The 12,411-nt window shown below is 41.3% G+C and overlaps 1 protein-coding gene across 4 annotated transcripts in view; it reads right to left on the bottom strand.

The window, feature by feature from the left end:
* LAMA1 (laminin subunit alpha 1) overlaps positions 1 to 12,411 on the bottom strand; it is a 178,384-nt gene that overhangs the window by 92,855 nt on the left and 73,118 nt on the right. For all 4 annotated transcript variants that reach the window (XR_016441386.1, XM_090039717.1, XM_090039718.1 and 1 more), the window contains exons 6-11: positions 11,918 to 12,007; positions 10,404 to 10,521; positions 9,139 to 9,317; positions 6,603 to 6,708; positions 5,379 to 5,539; positions 832 to 972 (exon numbers count right to left, since the gene is read on the bottom strand). Coding sequence is in view for 3 of the 4 variants with exons in the window: in XM_090039717.1 (XP_089895843.1) it covers positions 832 to 972; positions 5,379 to 5,539; positions 6,603 to 6,708; positions 9,139 to 9,317; positions 10,404 to 10,521; positions 11,918 to 12,007 (795 nt within the window). In the remaining variant the exon portion in view is untranslated. The remainder of the gene's footprint in view (positions 1 to 831; positions 973 to 5,378; positions 5,540 to 6,602; positions 6,709 to 9,138; positions 9,318 to 10,403; positions 10,522 to 11,917; positions 12,008 to 12,411) is intronic.

Here is a 12,411-nt window from a genome sequence, read left to right as displayed (position 1 = left end):
ATATAAAATCTAATTATTGAGGGATCATCCTATAAACATGGTCATCTTAGCCAAGTAAATATGATACTTTCCCCTTCTAAGGTGTCTTGTCTTCATGGATCACATACCACTTTACAAACAATACTGCTCAGCAACACCCAGGTGTAGTAAGTATTACTACCCCCATTTTGTATATGGGTAACAGAGACAGAGAGATGAAGTTACTTGCCAAAGAATACAAAAGAGGAGACAAGGATAAAACCTAATTATCTCGACTGGAAGAGTCACACAAGCACATTAAAACTGATGGCAGTGGAAAGACAGGGAGGAGCTGGAGGAAGGATGACTTAAAGCTAGTGTTACACACTTCCTTGTAGTTTCTGGTTTTTATCTTTAACATGCAAAATACTCATGCCTTGATTGTAACTAACTGTTAAAAAGGCACAAAGTGAGGAAATCTGTTCAAGAAGCTCCTCCTTTGCCTATACATGCCTTCAGGCTCTAGTGGCATTTATAACCTTTATTACCTGAGCACAAAAACTACTTGAGCTAAGATCATCAGTCACACTAGTCTTCACCAAGCAAATCCACTTTTCAATGAACACTGAACAATTTTAATGAGTGTGGCAAGAACTACAATTTCCAGTGCTTCCAGTAAGTTATGACCGAATAGGTCTACCTACAGCCAGCATCCAAGTTGTGAGGTTACCAAGACAATCCAGTTAGGATGAAATCAAATACTAAGATATTGCATGAGCTCGGTAGCATGTCAAAGTGGAAGATGCACTGAATTTATACAACTGCCTGAGGGAATCTATATCCATGAACTAATGGCCTGTAATAGTAAAATACCTGACTGACGGGCCATGCAAGGCTGTCACAGACATCAGAAACCCCAAAGCAAAAACACTCTGTGCAGCCCTGAGGATTTCTTTCTTGCAAATTGTAGAATCCTGCTTTGCAGCGGTCACAGTTTTCACCTTCTACATTCTCCTGCAAATAGAATATAACATTTGTTTTATAGTAGCACTACTATGGTGGTAAATACTATGGATTAGATGGGATTGAGATATAATAGCATTAAGAAGGATATAAAAGAAAGCAGACTTCAGCACACTAGACGATACTGAATGAGACTTAGTGAGCTCAAAACTGGTTGGAAAAATACCAATGAAAAATTCATCATTTTTTCCCAATTTATCAAAATATAAACATTCCATAGAAAAGATGAATACTGACAAAAATGCAATGGAATACAGCTGCTGCCCAACCTCCATTCCGGATAGCACTGAGACTTGAATGGCGATGGCTTAGATTCATAGCTGTTCAGACTAAAGCACTTTGTGCAGAAATGAAAGCCTAAGTATAGGTGCCCAAGTATTAGCCTTTGTAGTGATCACCACATACAGTAAACACAGGCATACACAAATGAGAAGGACTAACCAAAAATTTTAATTACAGAGCAGTAGGCAAGCTTGGCAGACCCTTTGTCTCTCTGCATAACTAACAGCTATTACCTAGGTGAGGGACCATCTCCCAATACCCAACTCTTCTAAACTACAGAATATCACAGAATCATAGAAAAATAGGGTTGGAAGGGACCTTAGGAGGTCATCTAATACAACCCCCTGCTCAAAGCAGGACCATCCCCAACTAGATCATCTCAGCCGCGGCTTTGTCTAGCTGGATCTTAAAACCTTCAAAGATGGAGATTCTACATCCTCTGAGTAACCTGTTCCAGTGCTTTACTAACCTCCTAGTGATAATTTTTTCCTAATATCTAACCTAAACTTCCCCTGCTACAACTTGAGATGATTGCTCTTTGTCCTATCATCTGCTACCACTGAGAATAATCTAGCACCATCCTCTCTGGAACCACACTGCAGGTAGTTGAAGGGTGCTATTAAATCACCTCTCAGTCTTCTTTTCTGCAGACTAAAAAAGTCATTCCCTAAGCCTCTTCTTATACGTAATGTGCCCCAGCATCCTAACTATTTTTGTTGCCCTCCACTGGACTGTCTCCAATTTGTTCACATCATTCCTGTAGTGGGGAGCCCAAAACTGGGTAGAATACTCCAAATGTGACCTAACCTGTGCTGAATAGAGGGGAATAATCACTTCCCTGGATCTGCTGGTAACACTCCTACTAATGCAGCCCAGCAAGCCATTAGAATTCATTGCAACAAGGGCACACTGTTGGCCCATATTCAGCTTATTGTCCACTGTAACCCCCAGACCCTTTTCTGCAGAGCTGTACTTAGTCAGTCGGTCACCAGCCTGTACTGGTGTATAGGATTGTTCTGTTTTAAGTGCAGGACTTTGTACTTCTCCTTATTGAACCTAATGAGATTTCTTTTGGTCCAGTCCTCCAATTTGTTAAGGTCTCTCTGAATCCTAGCCCTACCCTCCAGTGTAACTACTATTCCCCCAGCTTGGTGCCATCTGCAAACTTGCTCAAGGTGAAATTCATACCATTTTCCAGGGCATCTGAACAAAACCAGCCCTAGGACTGAATGTCAGCTAGACATTGAGCTATTGACTACTACCCTTTGAACCTGATGATCCAGCCAGATTGGATCCACCTGGGGGTTATAGTGGACAGCCAGTTTCAAGTTTCAAAATTACAATTTCTACCTTCCTGCTGTCTGCAGTACTGTCAACCTCACATGCCAGGAAAGGCATGAGTGACACCCTCCAAAATAATTACATATATATTTGGATCTTTGAAAACTCCTGGTGCTCTGGTGTAGTGCCCGAAGACTGGAAGAAGGCCAATGTGGTGCCTATCTTTAAGAAAGGGAGGAAAGTGGATCCAGCTAACTATAGGCCCATCAGCCTGACTTCTTTCCGGGTGAAGATCTTAGAAAAGTTTATTAAAGAGGACATCCTTAATGGACTGGCCAACGCCAACATCCTCAGGGATAGCCAGCACGGGTTTGTTGCGGATAGGTCTTGCTTGACCAATCTCATTTCCTTCTACGACCAGGTAACCTATCACCTGGACAAGGGAGAAGAGATTGATGTCATATATCTTGACTTCAAATAAGCCTTCGATCTGGTATCCCATGATCACCTCTTGGCAAAACTGGCCAATTGTGGCCTTGGGTCCACCACGATCCACTGGCTGGGAAATTGGCTCCATGGTCAGACCCAGAGGGTAGTAATTGATGGCAGTCACTCATCATGGTGTCCTGTGACCAGTGGGGTCCTCCAAGGCTCTATCCTTGGACCCATATTGTTCAACGTCTTCATTAATGATGTGGACATTGGAGTCAGGAGCGGACTGGCTAAGTTTGCTGATGACACCAAACTTTGGGGCAAAGCATCCACACCAGAAGACAGGCGGGTGATCCTGGCTGACCTGGACAGGCTCAGCAAGTTGAGCAGACGAGAACCTGATGGTGTTTAACACCAAAAAACGCAAGGTTCTCCACCTTGGGAAGAAAAACCTGCAGCATCCTTATAGGCTCAGCAGTGCTATGCTGGCTAGCACTACGGAAGAAAGAGACTTGGGGGTCTCATTGACCACAAGATGCACATGAGCCTGCAATGCAATGATACTGTGGCTACTAAAGCAAGCAAAATGCTGGCTTGCATCCATAGATGCTTCTCAAGCAAATCCGGGGACGTCATTCTCCCCTTGTACTCGGCCTTGGTGAGGCCACAGCTGGAGTACTGCATCCAGTACTGCATCCACAAAAAGGATGTGGAGAAGCTTGAGAGAGTCCAGAGAAGAGCCATGCACATAATCAGAGGTCAGGAAAATAGACATTACGATGACAGGCTGAGAGCCACAGGGCTCTTTAGCGTGGAAAAGCACAGGCTCAAGGGTGATCTGATGGCCACCTATAAGTTTATCAGGGGTGACGACCAGTATCTGGGGGAACATTTGTTCACCAGAGTGCCCCAAGGGATGACGAGATTGAACGGTCATAAACTACTACAAGACTGTTTCAGGCTGGATGTAAGGAAGAATTTCTTTACTGTCCAAGTCCCCATGGTCTGGAACAGCCTGCCATCAGAGGTGGTTCAAGCACCTACATTGAACACCTTCAAGAGCAAACTGGATGCTTATGTTGCTGGGATCCTATAGCCCAGCTGACTTCCTGCCCTTTGGGCTGGGGGCTGGACTTGATGATCTTCCGAGGTCCCTTCCAGCCCTAATATTGATGAAAAAAAAATTATATATATATATGAAAGAAAACGTGCTCTATTCATTTGTTCCAATTTCTGAGGCATCTGAGTGCTGTTAGGTTATGATTTCAGCCAGGCTTAGAAAAAAAAATTAAACAACTTGTGTCACTTGCTAAAACAGAAACGATGCACAAGCTGGCATGAACAGCCTTCTCCATTTATTTTCTGAGGCATGTGAGTTCCTCTTTCAATCACTTTAGAATGAATAGCTTACTTGCTACTCCTCTTGATGATCTGATTTTAGCAGCTCTGAAAAGGGTACTCCTACCAACATACCTAAAACAACCATATTGTTGTCTAATTTAGACCAAATTTGCACCAGTTGACTTCACTGACTGCAGTCAAATATTCCTGATTTACACCAGTATATAGCAACTATCTCTGCTTCTTGTTTAGCTTGTCCCACAAGTCTTCTTCCTATTTCCATTCTGATTTTTTTGTTGGGGCTTTTGGCCACTCCAGTATTTTTGGTCAGATAAATGATGTAAAACCCTGAACAGTTTTTTTAAAAACTTCAAGCAAATTACTGTTGTTTTATTCAGATAGTACATAATATCATACTTGGCAACAAGTACATATACAATTAACTAATATTTGATTATGAAAATTACAGGTAATGGCTGCAAATATTAAAACTTTATATTGAACTTCTGCAAACCATCACTGTCTGAAACACCTTGGGGCTTATATTTATTGATATCAGAAATGTGTGCTTACCAAAAAAAATATTCTGCGAATCTCTTTAATTTGGTAAAGATTTTCCAACATGTTTTCAAACTGTTGTCACATTGTTTCAGATAAATTAAAAGTTATACAAACATCCGTCATACATTTAACAAGAACATTGGTTTTCAAGAATAATGCCAGCCTTTCCCCAAACAAAATTACCCACTCCTCCCCTCATCACAGAGCACACACGCAGAAGTTCTAATGTCATTCTGGCACTTGCCTTTATTTGAAAGTTTGTCAGGAATATGCAAAATCATGCTTCACAGTTTATCACAGTTTCCCTTCAGTAACTCATTCTCATTTTAGTCTCTGTTTAGAAGGACTGCTTCAGCATCACTTGCTTGTGAAAATGTGTTACTTGCTCGGAATTCAGGATGCATTTTTTCCAGTGAATTAATTTCTCTTATTAAAATGCATTTGCAACCCCAGCTACATATTTTGCAATAAATCGAAGTGAGAGTCATATGCACACTTACTTTGCAAAGACAAGGTTCTGTGCATGGGTCATCGTTGATACTGCCAACCATGCTGCAGTTACAGTGCACGCATTTTGGGTAGCCCCTGTAGCCAAATGCACAACGATCACATTTTTCTCCTGAGTAACCTTCTCTGCACTCACATTGACCTGGCCGAGTCCCTTGAAATAGATAAATAATAAAAAAAGGGAGGGGTCAAAATGTGGTTAATGTAAAATAGCCTAACTGCCTCATTTATCAAACTCTTTTAGTATAACTGTTTTTTCATATGAAGAGTATCAGATTCACTGAGCTCAAGCAGTAAGAAAGAATATTTGTTTGTTTCATTATATCCTAATCAGCATGGACTGACAGAAATATTTGTCCACATCTTTGAGCTCTCAGTTCCAGAAATACCAGCTAGATTTGAAGTTAACACTAAAAGCATTTCATAGACACCTACAGAAGCAAATCCAAAGGGGATGCAGTGGAGTAATCACACTCTCCTTTCAGGCCATGCCACTGAAGCAGCAGCCAGGGACTTCTTTAAAGTTGCTGAAACAAGTAAGAATCCCCCTATCTCCCTTCCCCTCCATGCTCAGCAACTCCCCCCCCGCCAATCCCACCCACTGCTGTTGCTGCCCCTGCTGACTTCAGCTGCCCCAGGAGTGGGGAGAACTGCTTGTCCTGCTCCAGCAGGCCTGCACAGGGAGCTGGGCTCAGCCCAAGACAGCTGTGCCAAAGGTAGCAGGCAGGTTCCTCATCCCTACCCAGTACCTCCAGCCATTTCCCCAGCGTGGGAGCAGAACTGTTCTGCTCCCCCTGGGAGGGAACTGGTCACAGCCACAGACACCACTGCTACCACTGTTGTCCTTGGACAAGCTTGGGTTTCTGTGCAGCCTGGCTGGAGTGGGACAGGATCAGTTCTGGAGCTCCCCCACTTATGGGACAGCCAGAACAGTGGCACCAGTGAATGGAGGACAGGGCAAATAGGAGACGAGGGGAGGGGACACATTGCGTACAGAGGTGAAAGCAAGATGTGTCAAGAGTGCAGAAGGTAGGAGAGGAGTATCTTACCTGTGTCAGGGATTTAAGGTAAGTTCCTGGCTACTGCTTCCACACTGTGGTCTGCCTGTCCTAATGGGGTCTTAGGGAGCTGGGAGTGGGGATGCAGCCACCGCTGTAGTAATAGTCACTGCTCCCTCACCCCCTTTACAAAACATGGATCCACCCATGGACACTTACCCTGATGAAGGTCAGAATGATCATCATCCTTAGTGCAGCTGGAACTCAGAGACCCAAACACATCACAGTCACAAGGATGGCAAGGGTTATCCTCATAGGGAGAAACCTAAAATAAAATTGTATTTTTATTGTTAGTCTCCAGTTAAATAGATGAAAAAAATACCTCTCTGCTTTTCTTGCTTGGGACCACTGGAGCTAAAATAATTAAATGATTAGAAACAAGTCTTACAGGGATAGACTCAAGAAGCTCAACAATCTGTTCAGTTTAACAAAGAGAATTTTAAGAGGTGACTAGACTGCCTGTAGGTACTGATTCGGACTGCCTGTAGGTACTGATTCGGGGAAACAAAACTATGATAATCAGCTCTTTGATAAAGCAGAAAGAAAGTATAACATGATTCAAAGACTGGAACTTTAAATACCGTATTTACTCGATTCTAAGATGAGGTTCCCCCCCTGTGTAGGGAAGGGGGAAAAGGGGTTGGAGCAGGCAGTTGCTGTGGCTCAGGCTCCAGTACCTGGGGTCCAGCCATAGTCTCAACTGCTGCATGCCACCCTCTGCCCCTCTCCACTACATCTCCACCCTGCCATCTTCTCTCCATAGCCTGTTCCCTCCATCTTCCCTCCTCACATAGCTTCTCCTCCCCTGCTGCCCCTATCCCTCCCTGCCTTACCCCCAGCCTGACCCATAGTAGTGGCATCCAGCCCATATGGCTGCTACATGGGCTGGGCTGGGAAAAACAGGGAACAGAGGTGAGGCAGAAGGTGGAGCATGGAAGCAGAGGTCAGGGGGTGGAGGGGAGAAGAAGCTGAGAGAGGAACAGGATGGGGGGCAGAGGGGAAAGGGAGAGCCTGAGGCTGTGGTGGCAGGCAGGGGACAGAGATGGCAGAGGGGCGCATGCACAACAGGGAGCAAGCTGCTTGCCCTCTTCACATCTCCAGTCCCTCCAATGCCTGCCCCCCACAGTGGTGTAGGATGAATTAAAGATCCAATAAAATTGGATTCTATACACTGAAAATTATAACAAATTTATATATTTTCCATATATAGAATCTAACTTTTGGGGAGCTGTCTTAAATTCAGGATCTTCTTTAATTCTAATACGTATGGCAATACCATATTTTCTCACACATAATATGTCTCCAAAAAGCAGCTTCTGGAAATTGGAATGTGCATTATATGTGAGAAATAAGATAAGAGCAGGTTCTGGTGCTTACCAGGCAAGACCGAAAGTAAAACCTGCAGTGATCCACAGGATCAGGCTCAGCAGGCTCAGCTCCTAGCTGCTGATTAGAAAAGGCATGAAGTTGTAGCTACTTACTACAAGGAAAGATCTTGTAACTACTTACTACAAGGAAAGATCTTTGCTTCATTCTGTCCTTCAAAAACTGGGTGCATATTATATTCTGGGGCATGCTGTATGCAAAAAGATATGGTATCTTAATTTACCTTCTCAATGTCTTTTCATGGAGTATAGCTATTAACAAAGCTCTATTTTAATAACGCTAAGCTGAGAAACAATATAAAGTACGAGTTGCTGAGACCTGAAAAAAATGTTCTATGCAGCCATTCATACTATAAGACAGCATTTCTCAACCCACGGGTTGCGACCCAAAGTGGGTCATAAGAATATATGAAAGGGTCGCAAATAAAAACTTTAAAAATGGATTAACAAACTTTAAAAATTGATTCTTCTTTAAAAGAGAAAAATGTTGAAAACAGTGGGTTTTCCCTTGCAAGATGGCAGTTCCAGCCTGCAAGGTACTGCTTCAGGCTCCCAAGCCCCACACATGCACCCCCCCTGCTCCACACACTGGGGGTCCAGGAGCGGGGGGGCAGCAGGTCAGGAGCGGGGAGCATTAGCAGGGCCAAGGGCTGTATTCTACAAAAACTACTTACTGAGTCAGGACTGGCCACTGATGTTTACAAATGGGTCCTGGTACAAAAAAAGGTTGAGCACCACTGCTATAAAAGATATGGAGTACAACAGAATATGATGTGCTTGCTCATTACTTCTCCAAAATTCAGATTTCACTATTATAAGTAGGGCTCTACCAAATTTATGGCAGAAGTGGGCTTCACAGCAGCTCCTTTAATCTTACATGTTTCTCCATACACCCTTCCACATTGCTGATTGGCTGAAGAGCCCTGGTGGCCCTGTTTCTTGTTGCTGACTGGCCAAGACACAAAAACAGTGCTATATTTAAAACCACGGTTTTTGCCTCCCTGCCAATCAGAAGTGAGTGGTAGGGCCCCTCCACCAATTAGCAGGGGGGGCATGTAGGGGGAACCTACAAGATTAATGGAGCTGTCACACAGCCCACTTCTGCCATGAAGCCCTAATTATAAGACTTCTCTTTTAAGGAATATTTTAGACAGGGTTCTCTGAACTTATCAACTGATATATGATTTGTGAACAAAGTACAATTATTAGTTAAACTGTAACTGTTGAAAAGTATTGTAATAATATACAATAAGTTGCAATACAAATGCTTTATTACTTGATGCACTGTGATATAGTTGTATTAATCTTACTTTATGTGGTCTATAATATCCATCAGCACAGATTTCACAGTTGATTCCTGTAGTGTGTTGAGTACAATTTATGCAGACTCCCCCTCCGATGTACTGGCCATGAATATTTATACTTCTGTTCTGGTCCGCAACACTCTGGCTATAATAGCAATCTTGTGCTTTGTTATGACAGTTGCACTCTAAGTAAAGATGAGGAAAATCCACTTTATTTGTCTCATAATAATTATCCCACTTCAAATAAAAAAAGTAAAAAGAAAGCACGCTATCTCAAGTTCATGATTTGCTCTGGCTACATTTTAAATAAAAAATTACTAGGTTACCTTAATTCTCAGGTAGAGAACTTTCATACCAACAGCCCAAGTCATAATAGCATCATTTTTGTTAGTTTTCTATAGTTCACACTGAGCCAACCCTATCTGCATTTAATGAAGTATGTCATCACTAGTAAATGTCTTACATTTTTATACTTCTATATTTCCAAAGACTGGAAGCCTGATTCCCCTCTCATTGAAACCAGTAGTTAATGTCACCAAAGCCAATGCAGCTATACTACTGTAAAACTTGATTTACAGGAGACTTGAGCCTGTACACACGTAAAACAGTTTAAATACTAAATGTAACTTTAAAAGCTCTATAAAGGGTGATTCAACTGAAAAGCCCACTTTTACACTTACAACTATAAATTTTACCTAATAGGCTCCTAAATGTCTGTAGCTTGTGACACGCATTACAAGCATGTCATGCATGTCAGGAAATGTTAACAAGCCCCAGCAACATGCACAGTTATACAACTATTGGCAAAACCTATTCCATTTTATCAGACATTTAGCACAATTAAATACTGTGTTGGCCACTACGGGAATTTCTTTTAACTTACATATACATACATGCAAAACTAATAAAAAAATATAATTTAATATAAACTAGCAGAGCCCATAATAAACAATGTGAATGTGCTAAATCTCTTTGCAATATTGTGAAACCTATCTGCTCCTCTTTGAAGATATCATCACAATGCAATTCCACCAGTATCAAAATTGTCAAGATACATTATTTCCAAACATAAATGATATTTTGAATCAATTTTGGCATAGCCTTTGCTTTCAGTGATTATTTAACCAAAGTGATCAGCAGTTTTAGGGTTAGATCCAGTCTTTTCCTGGAGTTCATGGGAGATCCACACGAGCTGGATCAGCACCTTGCAGAACAACCCAGAAGCACAAGCATTTTCAGAACCACTAGACACCTGAACTTCATTTACTTACTCTCACATGTGTTACCAGCAGAAATGGTTCCTGGTCTCCATGGTTTCTGGTGGTAGCCAGGGCAACACTCATTACAGCTCTCTCCACATGTATTGTGTTCACACTGGCATTGCAGTTTCTAAAAATTAAGTTGTAGAAATATTTTTAAAAGATCATTTTACCCAATGTCTTGAAAACTGACTCTATGACATATTTTTAAACACTAGAATTAGTTTTCAGTGAGAATGTCAGAGCCCAGATCTGATGCCTTCACTCACTTGAGAAGTTTTTATTCAGATCCTTTATCCTACTGAGAATGAGTTGGAGGATTATTATCTTTAATATATTTAATGGGATTTTTAAATTTAGGTTCTGAGGGAAAAAAAGGAGTTTGGTTTCAAAAACAATGCATTGCAAGAGAACTGTGCGCATTTAGGAAGCGAAAGGAAAGAACTCTGGTTTTAGCATGAGTAAAAGTTGCAAAATTGTTCATTTAATATATTTCTGTATATTACTTTGCATTATATTTATATAAATGGATATGTATAAATAACTCACATTCATATTTATTCACATTGTTTTTTCCTGATACTTTACACTTATTACATACGAAAAAAATCAGTAAACATATTCTGTGGTGAAATTCAGTACGGAAAAGGGAGTGTGGAACAGGATACAAGCAAAATCATTAAGATCTGCCCTTGTTCCACTGAATACTATTAATGACTTTTAACATTTTCTACTCAAATCATAACAACAAAATGTGTGCTCTGAATTCAAAAGAAAAATCCTGCCCTTCACTCATGCAACTAGAAGGATGGACAGATTTTTAACTCCAGTGCCCTTGCACTGGAAACCAGATGTTTTTAGCTAATGGTTTTCAACCAGTGGTCCGCAGACCCCTGGGGATCCACAGATTATACCTAAGGCATCCACAAAAGATTACTTTGATCTATCAAAAGTATGTGAAATACCCACACTTACAATTCAAAGGGGTCCAGGTCTCCATTCAAAATGTCCAAAGGGGTCTGCACCTCCATTCAAAAATGTTTGGGGGTCCACAAATGAAAAAAGGTTGAAAACCAGTTTTAAGCAACCATTTCTCCCACTGACATCAATAAGAGTTCCATCCAAAAAGCCTTTAAAGGAGCTATCATTGGGTCTATCTTTACTCATCTGAGTATTTCTGTCCAACTCCTGAGACTAAAGTTACTAATATGGTAAAAATCTTTGCAGGATGGAGTCCTTAAATCTAAGTCTTCACTCAATGGGAGTTAAGTGCCTAAACACTTCTGAGGATCCATACCATAAGTCTGGGTGACACCCAGACAAGCAACAAGCAGGGAACTTATGTGCATGCCTATGTTGAAACACAAGAGTACTCTTATTGACAGCAATGGGCTTATGCTAGACTAGCTTGTTAAATCAAGGCCTTAAGTTGCATATGGTCTTTGAAATTTGTCCACAAGAACCTTCTCTCTTTGTCCTTGAAAATAAATATTTTTTTATTGAAAAACTTTTTATTGAAAGCATACCTTTGCAGTTTCATCCAGTGGGCAACTTCGAGCATGGCCATAGCAAATACACATGCCACCAATGGAGACATCTTTTATTGAATAGTAATACTGGACAAAAGCAAAAGTTGAAAAGACAGCAAATGGAAAACATTTTATTTTCATCTTATATTGCACCGAAAAATAAAACATCAGTACTTGACTGACCTATGAACAGATGTGTACCAAAGGAGTTTATCACACATGGATTATCTGCATCTTAGGCAACCTTACATTTAGTAAATTCTTAGATTTTCCCCCTGTCCTTTTATATAAATAAAGGGCCAAATTCTGACTTTGGATAAACATGCTCAACTCTAACTTCAGTGAGGATTTCCACTACCATAGGCCAAAATTTGAGTATACTGAATGGCACCTAACCCTAAGTTAATGTGTGTAATACTGTTTATATAAATCACCATAAATCTGGGGAGCAGGGAAGGAGTTAAATTTCCAGGGCAAGGAAAACTGTAGGA

Source organism: Crocodylus siamensis, chromosome 3 (assembly GCF_052110815.1).
Source record: "Crocodylus siamensis isolate JL-2025a chromosome 3, ASM5211081v1, whole genome shotgun sequence".
Taxonomy (NCBI): Eukaryota; Metazoa; Chordata; order Crocodylia; family Crocodylidae; genus Crocodylus; species Crocodylus siamensis.
This window is presented reverse-complemented; position numbering and strand designations above follow the sequence as displayed.